Raw genomic sequence first — 17,766 nt, forward strand, 5'->3', positions numbered from 1 at the left:
TCAGAGGCCATTTAAGCACATTAAGGAGTCCTTTAAAGAGTGAAATAATTCGGTATCATTTAATATTACATATAATGTTATTGCTATTAATAAAGGGGAAGGTCAGAGTGATCTATTGCAAGATAAAAGAAATCAAAACCCCTGAAGGGCAGAAGATAATGGGTGGGATAAGGAACATTGCTGCCTGCGTAACTGATTAGTGCAAGGCGTTCATTTGCCTACATCCAAGTTCTGCTCCCTCTGCCATTACAGAGATTTTAATGCTCCTTTTATTTAGGTCTGTGCTTCCACTCTTTCTAGACCCATCCTTTTAGTCTAGGATAACTTATTCTAGAAACCCAACCGGCTTCACATGCCACGGGAACCACTGCTAGGCTGCACAAGGAACAGGCATCTCACTGTTTATACCCCTCTAAGAGCTGGGTGCAGCTCAGTGTGTGCAGCCCTGCTGTGCCAGCACAGAGCTCTTTGCCCTGCCCTGCCCTGGCAGCCTTGGCAGGCCGTGCAGTACTCACGGGCTCGGCGCAGTCGGCGGCGGTGCAGCCGCGCTCGTCGCGCAGGTGCCGCAGGGCCCCGTGCTGCAGCAGCAACGCCACCAGCGCCTCGCTCCTGCCCGCCACGGCCTCGTGCAGAGCTGTGCTGCCCTTGCTGTTGGAGAGGTTCACCGAGGCTCCGTGCTGCACAGCAAAGGGAGATCACGGTTAGAAAGGAGCAGCAGCCCCAGAGCTGCACAGGGCCCAGGGCAGCTGCACCACCAGAGCCACAAGAACACACCTGGCCACGTTATTGCCCCATCCCCTAGCCACAGTTTCATGGATCAGCTCATTTTGGTTTTGCAAATCTCTATCACATATTCCAAGCTTTAGAGATACTTTAGAAACCCCCAACCCTTTGTGACAGAATCCCAGGAGAGAAAACCTGCCACCTGCCACACAAAAGTTCCATAAAAACAGCTACCTGTACAATAGCAAGGTCATATTTATCTAATAGCAAGGTAATATTTATCTAAAATTTATCTAACATCTCTGAAGGGATGGGATTGAAAGGAATAAGTTAACAAAAACTCTTATTTCTTTCCCCAAGTATTTTCAACAGAGAAAAGCATAACTAAAAATACTGATCCTGAGTACTGGGTAAGCACAGATATCACATGAGAAATACCAGCAGAACATTCTGTCTGCTGTGATCTTACCTGCAGCAACAGGGCAGTAGTCTCATAGTGACCATTCAAGCAAGCATAAATTAAGGGAGTATTTCCATATATATCCTTTTTATTTTGTTTTGCATTGTAATCCATCAGACACTTTACCACCTATTGAAAGAAATAACAACTTCAGTCTTACTGAGTAGGAGTACTGAGTTAGTGAGTATGAAACTAATTTTCATATTTTAACACCCACTTTTAAAAAAGAAAAATGTAAGCAACTACACGAAAGGCCAGAAAATAAAACTCAAGGTGTGTGAAAAACAAATATAACCAGTAACTTAACAAAACATCAAAACCAAACCACCACCAAACTGATCACAACACTTGGAAGGAGTTCTTTATACTGTAATTACCCCATGAACTAATCTACAACTATCCCACGAATTAGCCTACAATTCTGAGTTGTATTCTTGGTTTTTCTTGCTTCCCTAGTATTTTGTCTTCCTATCACTTCCAAAAGCCTCTTCTTTTCCCTCCTGCAGTCTTCAGCTCCTTATTTTTAAACAATTTTCTGCTTTTCTAATTTTCTGCTTTTCTTCATCTTTCCATTTGCCTTTTCCCCCCTGCTTTTTCATATTTTCCTGTCTCATTTACTCTCTCTCCTGTATTGATACCCTCCCCCATGGGCTCATGCTTCTCCTTCACTACTTTTGCTTCCCTGACTTGAAGCGAGGGATGAGTTATCTGCTGCCTCAAAGCTGCACTCGCCTCATGATCTAAGTAAGGAGTTGAAATTACAGTAAATATTTAGTACTGTGGCTTCTGAAGACACAAACATGACCCAGAGAAGAAGGTACAGAGGAACGTACAAAGAAGATTCAGCTGCACAAGGGATGTTTAAAGCATTTGAAATAAGAGAGAAGGTTTTTGCAGCACCCCTTGCATTAAACCAGTATTTTAAGTCATGCATGCTTATGTAAGTCATATATGCTTTCATAAAGAAAAGGTGTCTTCTGAAACAATTTCAGCTCAAAGTTCCCCTTTCCATCTGGAGATTTTAGACTCTGAAAACAAAAACCAGAACCGCCAAACTAATTTTCTCTGCTCCTGACTTAGTGTGGTTGCTCATTTCCCCTGGCAGCTTTCCGTGGTGCCAGGGAGCTCTGGGCCAGGCAGGGTTACCTGGGAGTGTCCCCTCTGGCAGGCCAGGTGCAGGGGAGCTGCCAGCTGTGTGTTCTTGGCGCTGGCACTGGCGCCGTGTCGCAGCAGCAGCGACGCCAGCTCGCTGTGCCCGTGCAGAGCAGCCATGTGCAGGGGGGTGAAACCATTCTGGTTGGAAACATTCACCCCCAGCCCGTTGGCACAGATCTTGGAAAACCTCTGTTGAGGAAAACACACAATAAAACTATAATCGTGCTTTGTTTTAATCAACAAAATAGCCAAATACCTGCTAAGTTCATCTAAAACGAGCAGATGGGCACTACAAGAAATTCTGCTGAAGCCTAATTTGAGGCCTTCAGAAAAAGTCAGTGAAGAAGAGCAGCTTGGTAGTATTTTCCAACAGAAAATTACTTTTATTGTTATCTCTTTTCTTCCAACATGGTAACTTCATGGAGAGCAATTCTAGGCCAAATATTCATGGTATTAAAAAGAGGCTCTAGCAGCACAGTTTGAGACAGAACTAAAACTGAAAGTTTTTATATAGCTGTTAGGATGCTAATACTGGATATGAGGCAGTGTTAATGGGTTACTTTGATTTATAAAGATATATATGCTCTTTGAAACAGACAATAAACACTTCAATGCTACATGAAGCTTGGGGTAATATTGATACAAACTAAAATTAATTTTATTCACCTGGAAGCAAGAGTGGCCCAGAGAACAGACTTCCCTGGGGAGTCAGGATAAGGAAAGCACCGGGAGGACAGTTTACCCAGATGTACAGAACATCCTCTTTCACTCCTCTTGCAAACTGTGCCTGCCTGACATTTACAGTGGTGCACAGCCTTTCATCCTGTGCTTTCAACGTGTGCCTGCCTAGCACAGCAGTTAGGATTAATTAACAAGTTCCTTCTTCTTCTCATTCAGCAGACAATTCCACAGCAGATGCCATTCCCCTCCCTGTCAGCAATAAAATGAGCTTTATGGACTCCAGCTCTGGCATCTTTAGCACTTGATCCCTTGTCCTGAGGGCACAGGGACAGCCCTTACCTTAGAGAACAAAGCACCGTGTGAATGTGAAGCCTTCAAGTACAACAGCACACTCTAAGCCTGCACAAAATAAACTTGTGGTGGCAGTGGGGAATTCAGAAGTTAAGCCATCTCACAGTGCTGTTAACCCCAAAGCAGCCAATCAACTGAAAATTTGTACTTAGGTTTATTTTGCAATGATTTATCCAGTCATGTATCCCTTCAGACACCTCCTGAAGGCAAGTTATGGAATTCCTATTTCCAAAAAGCTGGGATTGTTCCTTATGCAAAACAACAAAAAAAAAAACCCCAAACAAGAACCAGGTACACACACACAAAAAAGCCCCCCAAAAACCCCAAGCAAAAAACAACAAACCAGAAAAACCACAGAAAGAGTGTATTGTAAAGCCTCATTCTATTCTACAGAGTGTGGTAATTTAGGGGGAAGGAAATCTTTGCAACTGAAAAGAAAGTCTTTGTAATTATTTCAGATCTCTGAAGAGGTTTTAGATATGGCTTGTAGAAAAGATGCCAGGCAATTAAAAAAAAGACTTTATCAGCATTACATGGATTTTGGGATTAGCAGGTATTCCTTGCTGAACTGATTACTAACAGGTAAGTAGATATGCTGTGCCAGTAGCAGTGTAAACTAAGGAGAACCAGAGGCTTAGAAAAGAATGAATGTTTATTCAAAGTGGCCCAAACTTTCCTGACAGCACTCCACATATCCTAAAAACAAACTGTGAAGCTTTCTCAATCCATTAGATATGGTGCAAGTCCATGAACACTGTTCCTGTATACAAAATTTTCAACAATTCCATTAAAAAAGAACAATTTCATACCAGCAGATGAAGTGTGAAAATCTGTATATAGTTAATTTCTTTTTAGAAGAGAGACAGAGGTGCTGGGCAATATGAATGCTATTTCCCTGGAGCTAAAACTTACATTACAAGAATATAAATTATTCTTTTTACAGAATAAATATTCCAACCTTTTGTGCTGGCCCACATTTTGAGCACTGGCATAATGGATGGCAGAATTCTGGTTTTGATGTACTGGCTGTGTCATCATCATCTTCCAAGTCTTCTTCCACCCATTCCAAGAGATAACGGACCTGGCATAAAAAGCAAATCCTTCTTTATAGAGTCCCAAAGTTCCATGTCCTAACAGATCTGCACATGTGGACAAGTCAGATTTGACAAACACACACTTGTGACTCTCTCAGGGAGGGCACACAGCTACCTCCTGCCATCAGCTGCCCACAGGCCAAATTAAAAAATCAAGTGTTATTGTTGACAAAACAGCTAGGAAGTTCTCCAAGTACAGTGAAGTGAATTATAAATGACTTCCTGCTGCCTAATCACAACTGCAGTGCTCACCCACTCTCAAACACTCCACATCCTTGCAGCTCAGATGATTTGTGCCAGCTCATATCAATGTGAATTGTGCTTCATCTTTTGCTTTAAAGAACATAAGGAATGACAAGGATGAAAACATTTAACTGATACCCAAAACTTTGCAGGAGCACTGACTTTCCTTAGGTCTGTCACTTAGGACTTGGACAGTTGCACTTTTTCCTCAATGTGCAGTGCCTCATTTTTGAGAGAGAGGCCCTTCAGTGAAGTCTTAGGGCTCAGGGCATTCATGTGCAACCTGCAAACAGCGATGCTTAGGGCATTTAAATTTTACATTACATTTAATTCAATTAAAAAAAACCTGTTTAAGCAGTACATTTTTTACCTTGAAATTCATCAATCTACATTTAACTAAAGACATTTTAGAATTAGCAGTGACTGTATTAAGTCTCCAGTAGTACTGGACCAAGCCAAGAGCTCTACAGCTGCTAGTCCAAGAGAATGGGGACAGTGGGATTTCTGAGACATTCCTCCCACTCTGTTTACTCTCACACTTGTCACAGGCTCTGCTCCTCACCACTGAGCTCTGGGAAAGCAACACATCCATGTCTCAGCCACTTAAACACACGCAGCTACAACAAATCCTGGGAAGCCAGGAAGGGCCTTATACCTGATTCTGAATTATAACATATTTGAGCCTGAAAAGGGATGTTTCTTACAGAATATTGCTTTCCCTGCAAACTCCACCTTGTTCTCTGGAACAAAGGAAATATTCTCTCAAGCCTGCCTGTTTATGGAAGGCCAGCTCAGCAAAGCATTGCTACTTGCTACATTTGTTCATGTCTAAAATAAGCAGAACTGTCACTTCACTCCCCCCTTTCCCTGCACCCTCACCAAGACTCTCACGATCCATTTCCTCCTCCTCCTGGGACAGCCCAATACTGCTGCTCTCATTATCCAGTGCACAGCTCCCAACATATTGATACCTGTTCCTCCCAAAAACCTGAACACACTACTCCTGTGCCCATCTCTTTATAATTACAGTACAGTAGCCATTCTTCTTAGTTTAAAGGTATTTTTTGTCAAAATATTAACTATGCCTGAGTGAACCACCTCAGGAGATTGCCCAGTCTCATTTCCCAGGTAACTTGTCGCCTGAAAGGTTCATTACACTGCTGGGCTACTTTGGAATACTCAGCTGAGCACTCTGGGTCTCTGCACCCTCACTCCAACCTTTCAGCTGCTCCACAGCACTTATTTCAGACAAGAGATTTGGGTTTTTTCTGTGTTAGATTTGCTCATATCCTTCCCACTGGATAGGGTGGGCAGGGGAGCACCAAATCCACTAGCTGTGCTGAGACAACACCCATGACATAATAATGTTTTGGTTTTTTTTTAATCTTCCAGTTTCACAGCACTTTTTTATCGCCTCCTCTTGCAAAGCTCAGTTGGCTGTCACAGCAAACATCTACAGCAGCCCTAATGACCTGGCTGCTGTGGCTGTTCCTATGCAGACAGACCTCAGGCTGTCAGAACAAGGTCACAGTTTTTAAATACTCGTGGTTTTTTAATTGATATGCAATCTGTAACCTTTGTCATCCAGCTGGATGATTCTCCTTTTCTGAACAGCTTCACATGAACTTCAGTAATGAGGAAAGTAAAGCCACATAAGACAAGGTGATTCTGTCATCTGAATGCACAGACTGGATTTCTAAGTGATTTTTTTCTATATGCTTTTCATTGCTGGTATCTGTTGAGCAGTGCTAGATACTAATTTCCCAGCAAGTTATAGCACTGCATTTAATTTTCTTCATGGAGTTTAGATTTTCACAAAGTGAGTGAAAAGTGAACTGTAATACATGCACATTCACCACTGGCCAGGAAAATGGCAAATATCACCATTGTACATGTTACTGCTTCTTGAAATGACTTAAAGGCTGGCTTGGAAATAATATAAGTCACATTGTAAACTAGGATAATGATATGTACTCAACAACTGAACAGTTCTTTGCTCTATCAGAAGATAAATTATTTCCATCAACTCAGTGGAAGAAAAAATAAGAGAAACTGTATGAACATGGCACGTATTTTGTAACATGAGTTTTCTATTTTCTGATGACTCTATGAGGCTTCATTGGCATTTGTAACTCCTGGTACAAACCAAACCCAAACAGGTTTTTCAGAACGTGCACCCAGCAGAGTAAACTTGCATTCTCACACAGCTTTATGGTTTTGTTCTGTGAACTACAAGAAAATCAAGAAATCTACAGCCTTCCACACATTTCCAAAAGCAAAACTCCTGAAGATTCCTGTGTCATCTTAAATTTTTCAGTAGAATGACACTGGAAGTATCTCATTTTTTAAGGAATAAAGGCAATAATAAGTAAAGGAATAGTCGAGACAGGTGGTACCACAAATTACAAACATCACATCTGAAACTGGTATTATTATGACATCAGCTATCCATTTGAAGTGAACTCCAAATTCCACGTTATTGTGTGCCCCACAAATAGCATCTCTGTGCTGATTAGTGTCACCTGAATTTACTCCTTACATGAGATTATTACTCAAAGCATTCTCCACTTGACACTATTTACAAGTAACTTCCTCAATATGAATGAGATAAAATGGAATTCAATAATATTCAACAGCCACATTAACACTCACCATTTCCAGATCTCCATCAGCAACTGCTCTCAGGAGTTTTTCCACCTATGTATGAAGAAAATTATTTATTTGCTTTGTTGGTATGGGTATTAAGCAGAACACAGAAAATCCTGTGTCCTTTGCTAACCTCCTAAGCTCATGCAGTAGGATTACTGCTGGCCCATTTCATATTTATTGATAAAGTTTTAAAGGAAAAACCTTCCTCCTTTATGAAATAGAGAATCTGTACAAGGCCTGTGGCCATTTGATGATCTCTGACCTGCTCAGTTAAACAGTACTTATCTAAATTGAGGGTATGTGGCCCACCCATAAACAAAGCCATGTAAGCTGATATATATTATGATGCTGCTCCAGCAGCAGCTGCCCTGTGCATTTCTGTGTGAACCTAATGTTAAAAATGCCTGCTCAAGGCAAGTTCCTACCCTAATATACACTAACACTGGTTGGACTCTTGCTGAGCTGCTCTGTGCTGCTCTCATTATCCAGCACACAGCTCCCAACATATGGTACCAGTGCCTCCCAAAACCCTGAACACACTACTCCTGTGCCCATCTCTTTATAATTAGAGTGAACAGTGTAATTACAGGAACACAAAGCTATTTGAGAAACAACAGTTTAAGATGAAAAAGATGCTTTCCAATTGTTACCTTTACAGCTGCAGATAACTGGTTTAATCCTGCCTTAAAACCAAACATTTACAAATCCAACTTGACTGTAAGTATGAAATTTGTTTTCTTATTTAAAATCTGGAAAGATATAAATACTAAAGGGTACACACTGGGACCAGAATTAGCCCATTTTAGTGTAAGGTGAGGCCAGGGCCCCAGTGCTGGGGGAAGGAAGGTGCTTGCCTGTTCACAGCTCTGCAGGGGGAACAGACACGTGAGGGAAGAAGAGGTAGAAGGAGCTCTGCAGAGCACTGCTGCCATTCCCCTGAGCCCTCAGGCTGCTTGTGAAAGCAGGAGAAGGAGATTAACTTGTCTCTTCTCTTCTCTAACTCTCTACTCTCATATGAAGGAGTTGAGATCCAATTTGATAGAATGGGAAAGGTGCCAGTAAAAGGGCAGGGAGAGTCCATCAGTCCTCTCACAATTCATCTGGCTCTGCAGAGTGTCAAGAATCATTTAATAAGCTTTGTGAAAGTCTGTTTTAGCATTATAGCAAATTATTCCAGCACTGTGCTACTATCACTGAAGATGCTAATGGGTAAACACACTTGTTTCTATAGCGAGGAACACCTTGCAAGCTGTCATGGAGTGACAGCTTCAGTCACATTTCAATCTTCATATGGAAATTACCACCTTGCTGAGTGTGACAGTGATGTTTGGCAAGGCAAACAAGGAAGAATGAGACTGAAGTTTATGTTCTATTGCTCTGATTTCTTTCTTCAGGGTTTTAGATGAAGAACAGGACACAAACAGCTGAAAGACCAGAGGCCAGATTAAATCTCTCCATTTTTATCTTAGGAACACTGCTAAGATTGGGTTTATTATCACCTTTCTAATACAAGATGAATGTCCTTGGAGTCTAAATTGGTCACTCCAGGCAGAATCTATGATTCTTTGATTTTTCTTTCCTAACTTTGAATGTCTGAAAGTCAGCTGTCTAAACCCCAGCCAGGCATTTTGTTTTTAAACTCCCTCTCTGGTAACTACAGAACAGAATAGAATACAGTCAACAAATAACACCTGAGTGCAACTCAGGTCAAACTAAGCATGTCTGAAATTAACTCCTCTATGAAATGAATTTCCCTCCACTGACTGAGGAGGGGCAATAGATGTCTGAAGTGAAGACAACTGTCTTCCAGAACTTGGCTGAATCCCAATCTCTCCACATATACAGCTAAAATGGACTATATACACTAGGGAGGGCTGTGCCTCCCCTGAACTTCCCCTGATCATACAGGATAATGTCACTGGAGAATGTAGAGGTCTTTAGGATTTTTCAGGAGTCACCTTATGCCACACAAGATGCCTCACATTAATAGCAGTGACCCACAAGCTCTGAAAATTTCTTTCCAAAAATAACAACTTAAAGTACTAAAAGCTGTCTCAGGCCCCAGCAGTGCTACATTTGTTATGCAGCTTATAGATAATTTATTAAGAGTACTTAGGGCAAAATGTCTGCTACATGCATTTCCCCATCTTTCCAGTTTGTTTTCTCACTCTTCCATGGAACAGAACCTTCCTTTAAATGTAAAAATAGAAGAAACAAATCTATTACAATTCACCTGCATGGCCAGTTTTTCAGCTTGCTGAACAGAAACTGTGCAGGTGCCAAATTTACAATCCTGGCTCTTTCCCTTCTTCTTTTCTAAGTCATTATAAACAAGCCACTGTGACTGGCTCATTTAAGAGCTTTAATTCAGTACTGATTAATCAAGATCTGACTGGATCCCCTTAATCCAAGGTGCAAACCTTGAAATTTGGAAAACTGACTGTATCAGTTTCCCATTACTTCAAGCAGTGTTTCCTTCATGGAGCTCTCTCAGCATCAGGCTCTTGCCTCTTTGAGCAGGGAGGCCAGGTGAAACTTGGCAAACAGAAATCAGCTAAAGCTGGATTACAGAGAAGGTCATTAACCCCAAGGACCTCAGGTGTAAGCAGTTTGTAATCTTTTCCCCTGGCTTGAACTACAGTCTTAGCACTTGGGTGTGATAAATTTGTTCCTTCAAAGAAAAATAATCAATCTACAAGGAGAACTTGTTTAGAGTGCTTGACTCTGTACAAACAGGGAGGTGCAGCCCTACACTGAGCCTCTCACAGAGCAACTCAAGTGTGAAGTCCTATTGACAGTCAAAATTTGCATCTTTGTGTTTCTTCAATATTTTTAGAGAACTGAAACTTCTGGCAAGAAAAGAAGCTTTTAATACCAGGAAAAGGAAGAATAGTGGTGATATTGAGAGAAACAAACACACTTAGGAGGTCAATTTGGAAAAAAAATTGAATAGGCAGACTAGGAAAAATAAAAAGAAGCATCAGAATGAGTGGTGATATGACAGTCTTGGGAAGGGGTAACAAGTGTGGATCTGAGATCCCACGAAAAAATTCAGAGGATGCCATCTAGTGTGGACAGAGCAAAATCAGCAAACACATACATGCAAGATATTTCATATATAGTCTGTACTTCGTCACTTGCTACAAAATTTATTCCCATGCTATCTGAAAGCATGTCTTATGTCTTAACATTCCAGTTTGTTGTTGGCCAGCATGGCTGTACAAGTCTCTTTTTCCCTGACAGATTTTCTAAGCTAACAGTGGCACTTAATTCCTGGATGGGACAGCCAGGGCCTTGGAGCACTGACTGCCACTGTACTTTGGTAAACCTCAACAAATTCTAAATTACATAGTTAGCGTCAATAAATATGAACAACTACTTCAGAGATGGTGTCAATTTCCCCCCAGAAATAACCAACGGAGCAGTTGAAGCCACACAAAAATAAGCACTGAGATGACAAAGCCCCTGAGGACAGCAGTTACCATTTTCCAAACCAGACAGGAGGCTATTCCTGAAGAAGCAGTTTAAAACACTGTGGCAAATTATCACTCTTCTAGCTTCCTTCACTTTGCTTACTGTCAAAACCTATACCTCAGTCTTACCTCTTTATAACTGTTTTTTGCTTCTTCTTGCCTAATATCAGTTGATGCTGATGACAGGCTTGAGACAGATGATCCTCTGCTGAAAGTTTCTGTTGAGTGCTGCGGAGACCTAAGTGGTGACTTACAGATGGAAAAAAACAAATAAAAATCAATAAATCAAGCAAACAAAATAAAATAAATAAAAATCAATAAATCAAACAAACAACCACAAAAGGTGAAATATCAAATAAAGGAGGTTAAGCATAGGCAAGAAACAATTTAGCTTGCATGGGCTGTTACCTCAGAAGCACTCTGTCCTCTTTCAAATGTTAGGTAGTTTGCTTCCATCAATGACAAAATCTGCACAAAAATATTAAAGAGAACCAATATAACTCCACTCATAGAGGAATCTACTGACTGAAACACAAATGAGCTGACAACCTAATAATTAGGAACAGAATATGACTGAGCAGGTTAGAAGTACCCATTAACAAGTTCATGTTCTATCCCACAGAGTGTATTCCCACTGCTGGAGTTAAAATGGGACCTTTATTCCTCAGAGTGAAACACACATTTTCTCTTTAATAGTGAAACCTCTTAGCAGTGAACATCTCCACCTCTGTGGTGTTGCATCAGAAAGAAATCAGGCTGGAAGATGAATAGGAATACCTTGGAATTCAATGCACACTGCAGGGAAGTCTCTTTCATCCTGTTCGGAATTTCTGGGTTTGCCCCATTTTGCAAGAGCACTTCAATGATGCCCTGATAGCCCCAGCGAGCAGCAATGTGCAGAGGAGTGTCTCCCTTCTCATTGCCAACATCCAGTCTGCAGGAGTGCACATCATAGTACACTAAAGCCTTGACACACTGGGAAGAAAAGGAAAGCTATCAATAAATTATAGTGTTGTGTCTCAGCTCAGACAACAGGCACAATCCTGAAAGGTTTGTTTTTATTGCTGCTTATGTAAGCCATTACCTAAAGAGAAAGCTTTAGTGGTTCAGTGTCATTAAATAAAGAGTTAACTGGATTTGCAAAGCACTGCTATCTTTAATTCTTTAATGTGAAGTCACATTAAAAATTGCTACAAACTACCAAATAAAGTCCTCATTTAGAGCATTAAACAATTTAGCCTTCAAATATTTTTATTTACTATTTAAAATATGTAAGTTTAGTGCTAATTTGCATCAGTTTAATTCCATTGCATTAGAATGCCCATTTGGTTTGATACAAAACAATTACTTACATCCTCATGACCGTAAGTGCAGGCTAAATGAAGTGGAGTATTTCCATTATTGTCCTGAACATCAGTACTTGCCTTGTAGTGCAATAAGAGCAACTTAAAAGAAAAGCAAAAGTAGACATTTAAGTAGCTAAAAAATTAATGTACAAACAATTATTGCTCTGCAGATTCCTTTAGGGTTCTGGAATGATGAAGCACTTCATGAGACACTAGCTCTGCCTCCTGTTTCAGACACCACCCTCTTGGCACTGCAGCACTGTTTGTGCCCTACCCTGAGAATCACGAAGTCTCTTCTTACATATTCAGAATTTTAACTGAAAAAATTAATTCTCTACTGCAGCAAACACTGCAATATATTCACTACATCATCTACCTCACATTTCAAGAGCCTAGGCAAGTGAAGACAACTTTATTTCAATAATGCTAATTGAAGAATATCACATACATCAAATTCAAGTAGACAATAATTTCTGTAGTTACACAGTCTATCCTAAACAGAATGTGAAGCATTTAACTCAGGCCAATGGCTGCAATGGTTGTTCTGTCTCAAGCAAGAGCAGAGATGTTCTCCATCTGTATTATGTGTTGGACATTTGTGTTAATGAAGTGGATGAATTGTGCAGAGCTGCCAGCTGGTTATTACCAATGGCTGAAAACCCTGCAGTAGGAGAAAAAATAAAATATCTTGCAAACTACAGTGATGAAAGATCCTCCATTCTGACAGTTTACACAGCTCTGGTAAAAGCTCCCCAGAAGATTGAAATAGCAGTAACAGTAGCAGAGCTTAGTAAGAGTCATGTATTTATTATTTAGGTTAGGTGTTGTGCTTACTGTAACATTCTGATATCCCTTCTGACAGGCGAGGTGAAGGGGAGTTGAACCGTGATAATCTGTGGCATTGACAATGGCTCCTTTGGCTACCAGTAAATCCACTAAGGAAGTCTGACCTTGGAAAAACAGCATTCAAAGAAAGGTGTAAACTTGGCACAAGAACACTGCTACTTTCAAATTCAAACAGTGAGTATAAACCAAGATATCCTGCATTTCTGCATACTATGTTTCCATATACTGCATATTCACTGCCTTGGTATTTGGGGTTTTTTTGGTGGCAGATATTTCAAGGTCAAAGCCCATAAAAGAACCTCCAGCTAAAAGCAAGCTATATTTGTATCCTACAAGTAACAAAAGAAAATATTTGGATTCAATATAATAACAAGAAAGGAAATTATAAATAAGAAACCACCCACTCAAGAAAATAATACAGCTTCTAGTAAAAGGGAAATCAATTGCATAATGAAGATTGTAATACAGGTGTTACAGCTCTACAATGCATAGCCAGCTGCAGGAAAGAGAAAAGTTGTTTCTCAATCTGCCAGTCCTTTAAAACAAGACTGATTTCTGAGGACAATCTTTACTTTTTTCAAAGCTGAAGAAAGCACCACTGTGGTAACCACTATGGCAAAAATAGAGTCAAAACCCAAAGATTAACTCAGCCATAAGAAACTGAGCTTAAAGAAATATACAATAACTTCAGTCTGTGCTCAGATAGAAACAGCAAAGTTTCAACAGCAAAGAAACAAAAAAACAACTTAATGCAGAATTCCAGCTTTAATACAAAGGTGGGAAACAGGCTGACATAAAGACACAAAAGCAAAAGGAGGAGGAAACACTGGTGAAGAACAGCAAGTCCACTCACCACAAATAGCAGCTATATGAAGTGGAGTGTACCCCCGGTCATCTCGGGAAAAGGGAGTGATAATGGAAGGGTCATTCAGTTTCCTTTAAAACACAATGGTTTGAAAGCAGCTTAATTACCCAGGTGGTGGCAGGAAGGAGGAGAGAAAGGGAAAAGCTGCCAAGGATGGCAAAAAACTGATTTTGGAACTTATTATCCTTTTACATTGACAAATTATTCCATAGAGAACTTCACATTTTGTTAAGAGAAGTGGGTTAGTCCTAGATCTATAAGCCTGATTCAAGAGAAGAAACACCATGTTTACCAAAGCCCACACAGGCTCCATCACAGAATGGGTGGGTTCCAAAGGATTCTGTATGTTCCCAATATTTCTTCTGTTTTTTCAAACCACACACACCCACATTCTCTCCACTACATCCTCAAGTGCTCCCAAATTCCTCTATAACCAAAAGCAGCACGCTTCCTGAAGGAAATCTTAGATAAAGGCTTCTACACAGCTTTCTATGCATTTGTGGGGTGAAGGGTGCTCACCCAGAAACCAGCTTCTCGCATTTGTCACAGTAACACAGCGGGTGACACATTTTCTGTACAGTGTCCTTATCACTGTCACCTTGACTTAGCAGCCGCTCCACCTCCTCCTGATCACCTGAAGCAATATGCTACAAAAAAAAACAAGAGAGGAGAGAATGAGAAGCCAATATAAAAGGCCCCCTTTTAAGACAAAAAAGCCAAGAGTAATTTACTGAAGCACAAAATGAAAGGACTCGATTATGAAAGACGTATTCAAGCATCAGAAAGCAGAAATGAACAATGTCACAGCACAAAACCCCCTAATGGGCATTCAGTATTAAAAAGAAACTGTTCTTGGCTTACTTCACTTTCTATAAAAAAATTAAAACAATTCCTATTGTCCTCTTTAGACTCAATCATGAAATTGAGCTCCCTCTGTGCAAAAACATGTCTATAAAATTACTAAGTCTCCAGCCATAAGCTATGAACATATAATTAGAAGCTCTGCTTTGTGTCCTTGTACAAGCAAAATTCTTTTAGAATGACAGTATGAGATTAACAGATAATATGAAGTAGCTGTCAGGTGACTACATCTAAATTATTTCAGAAAGCTCTTCCAATTTCAAGTACTAAAAGCTGTGAGACACAAGCAGTGTCACATCTGTGATTTAAATGGGCCACACAATACAAACAGCAGTAGCATTTCATCCTCATTTGCTTCTATATTTCATATAACACGCACTGAAATCCATAAGATTGTATTATGTTAGCAAGGCTTTGGTACAGAGATATACTTGATTCTAAAGACTTTTAGCATCTACTAAAAGACATTTCACAGTACTAATGTAATTAACCCCTCATTACATTCCAGAGAATTCCAGTTGTAATTCCATACAACTGCAGAAAGAGAGGGGTAGAAACATGAAATGTGTAAATACATACATATTCTGCCATAAAAGTTATTAACCTTAAACAAGCAGTCTATTGGTGCAGCAGACATCTGGGACAACAAGTTCATCCTTTGTCTTAAGAGCAGCTTGTCACACAGACTCTCAGATTCCTGAAAAAAAAACCAGATAGATTGATTATTTATACAGTAATCTACAGGCAAAAGTGCAGAACCTTAACAGGGAATTAACTTTTAAAAATATTAAACACATATTTACTATTTATGAATTATCAGACGCATGGGAAATCTGAATCAATTTCATGTTTAAGATTTTGAGACATAAAAGACTGGTCACCCATAGAAATAATAAGTAGATGTTCACCAGAATATTTCTTTACTGAAATTCACTGTGAATTAACATTAATGAAATTGTGGCAGTACCATCTAAAAAAGAACACAGTAAAACTAAAAAATACATATCAAAGAAAGCATGAACTGTAAGAGGTACAACACAGCTTTCTCAAGAGGAGAAATTACGGCAAATTCACATAAAACATGTCTACTGATGGCTACTAAAAAAGATGACCCAGATACAACTCTGACTCAAAGAATTCTGAACTCTCTGCTGCTGGCTGAAAAATAGAAGATTGCACCAGGCAAAGCATTGCTCTGCAGAAGATCCATCTGTGTAGATTTCCTACTTGGTTTGAGCCAAGCAGATACAGCTGCAACCCTTGCACCAGTAGAGACAGCTGAAGATACACTTCAGGATGCACTAAAGAATATAAATGCCTCCAAAGCCAGGTGAAAATTACTAAGTGGAGTTAGATTTTGAGGTGGCAGCACTGACCCTCCCATGAAATAAAACAACAACCTAAGGAAAACACTTCCTAAGAATGAAGATGGAAACTTTTGCATGTGGTTGGTTCTGATCCACAGCTGCTTGTGGTTGGCAGTGGTGCTGTTGCAGGATAATGGCTCTCCAGTAATGGAAATACTTCAGTCTCCATAAAATAGAAAACCACTGCATTTAAGACACACACACATGTATCAGGCAAACTTCAGTGGTTTAGGATCTGGGCTATGGCTTTTGCAATTAAAGTCTATCAAGACCAGATGTAAATGAGTAAAACCAGTCTGACTCCACTCTTACATTAGCAAGTCAGCATGAAATTTGAGCCTCATAAACTGCAAATAAACAACATCAGTTGATTCAGACTTTCTAGAAATTAGGACTATTCATGTTTCAAAATCAACACAGATGCCTCTCATAAAGCTGTCCAAAAAACCCTTAAGAGCTCAGCAAATAATGCCATTAAAAACATGTTTGTGAGGTCTGGAGATGAAAGGTTTTCTCCGTACATCACAGAAGTTTTTTGTATTTAGATACATGAAGGTGACAAATATTCACCAATCTTTTCAAATCTCTGTACTTTAGCTAAGGATACCCAAGCATATCTTCTTAGAATTCCAGGCATATAACACTAGTCTCCTTAGATAGATTCTTCACTCTGAACAGGAATAACTTCCCTAAGAAATACCTGATCAAAAGTTTAACTGCTGGTACAAGTTCCTAACGTCTAATCAGAATTTCTAGCATGGATGCTCACAAACAGATTTATATTTTCACTGTGGAGAATCTAAGTAACCATTAGCAAGAACTACTGTAGTTTTAGAACTGCTCCTTCCACAGTGTGTGTCTTCAAGGGAAGCATTCCCCAAGTGGAATCACTATGTTAAGAGTCACATGAGACAGCAACCCTAATGCAGCAGTATTACATATTTATTATATAAATCAGAATAAAAAAGAGCCCAAGTGAAACCACATATCTTCAATAGTGAAATATGGAATGACAAGAATCACTGAAGGAATAAGCAAGTTTGGGCCTTCAAAGTCAGAATCCACTTGTATCAGCTTTACTTACAGCCCAAGAATTTGTATTTCTTTAAAAAAGAGAGTGCTTGGAGTGGGACTTTCAGGTATGTTAAGGGTATGTTGTCCAGAAAATGCACACCCAAACATAAATGACCTTTTTAATCTAATACTAAAATGTGTAGAAAAAGAAAGTATTTGTACCTACGAGAGTGCACCTTTGTAATCATCTATCCCAAGTCATTCTCACAGATTACAACTGATAACTTGGGAGGAAATACAGGTGGCAGAAGCCAGAAGAGGAACTCTTGGACACAAACTAAGGGTAATGAAGTGTTGGTGGGGAGGGGGAGTAGGGATCATTTCCTCATCTGAAGCTCATTCCACACATGAAACAAAATGCTGCCTATTCCCTCATGGCTGGCTCTGACTCCCTATTTTTTTATACCTCACTTGAACCCTCTGAACTTGAGTGTCTTACTACACATTAGCTGTGCAAAGGAATGAGCTGGTATCCAACATTTATTAACAGGAATTCTAATTGAATAATGTTGACAACTCAGAAAATGAAATTGACTCTCATGCTTTACAGGCTCCTCTCTTCCCCACAAAGAGTCTCA

General features: G+C 39.9%; 1 protein-coding gene across 5 annotated transcripts in view; it reads right to left on the reverse strand.

Moving 5' to 3' along the window:
* Window positions 1–17,766, reverse strand: part of ANKRD27 (ankyrin repeat domain 27) — a 55,366-nt gene that overhangs the window by 6,181 nt on the left and 31,419 nt on the right. For all 5 annotated transcript variants that reach the window (XM_030955825.1, XM_030955827.1, XM_030955826.1 and 2 more), the window contains 13 exons: window positions 15,352–15,444; window positions 14,406–14,533; window positions 13,875–13,957; window positions 13,010–13,125; window positions 12,182–12,274; window positions 11,607–11,804; window positions 11,238–11,297; window positions 10,959–11,078; window positions 7,360–7,404; window positions 4,329–4,451; window positions 2,330–2,527; window positions 1,193–1,312; window positions 516–677 (listed from right to left, as the gene is read on the reverse strand). In XM_030955825.1, coding sequence (XP_030811685.1) covers window positions 516–677; window positions 1,193–1,312; window positions 2,330–2,527; window positions 4,329–4,451; window positions 7,360–7,404; window positions 10,959–11,078; window positions 11,238–11,297; window positions 11,607–11,804; window positions 12,182–12,274; window positions 13,010–13,125; window positions 13,875–13,957; window positions 14,406–14,533; window positions 15,352–15,444 — 1,539 coding nt within the window. The remainder of the gene's footprint in view (window positions 1–515; window positions 678–1,192; window positions 1,313–2,329; window positions 2,528–4,328; window positions 4,452–7,359; window positions 7,405–10,958; window positions 11,079–11,237; window positions 11,298–11,606; window positions 11,805–12,181; window positions 12,275–13,009; window positions 13,126–13,874; window positions 13,958–14,405; window positions 14,534–15,351; window positions 15,445–17,766) is intronic.

This window comes from Camarhynchus parvulus, chromosome 11, assembly GCF_901933205.1.
Source record: "Camarhynchus parvulus chromosome 11, STF_HiC, whole genome shotgun sequence".
Lineage (NCBI taxonomy): Eukaryota > Metazoa > Chordata > Aves > Passeriformes > Thraupidae > Camarhynchus > Camarhynchus parvulus.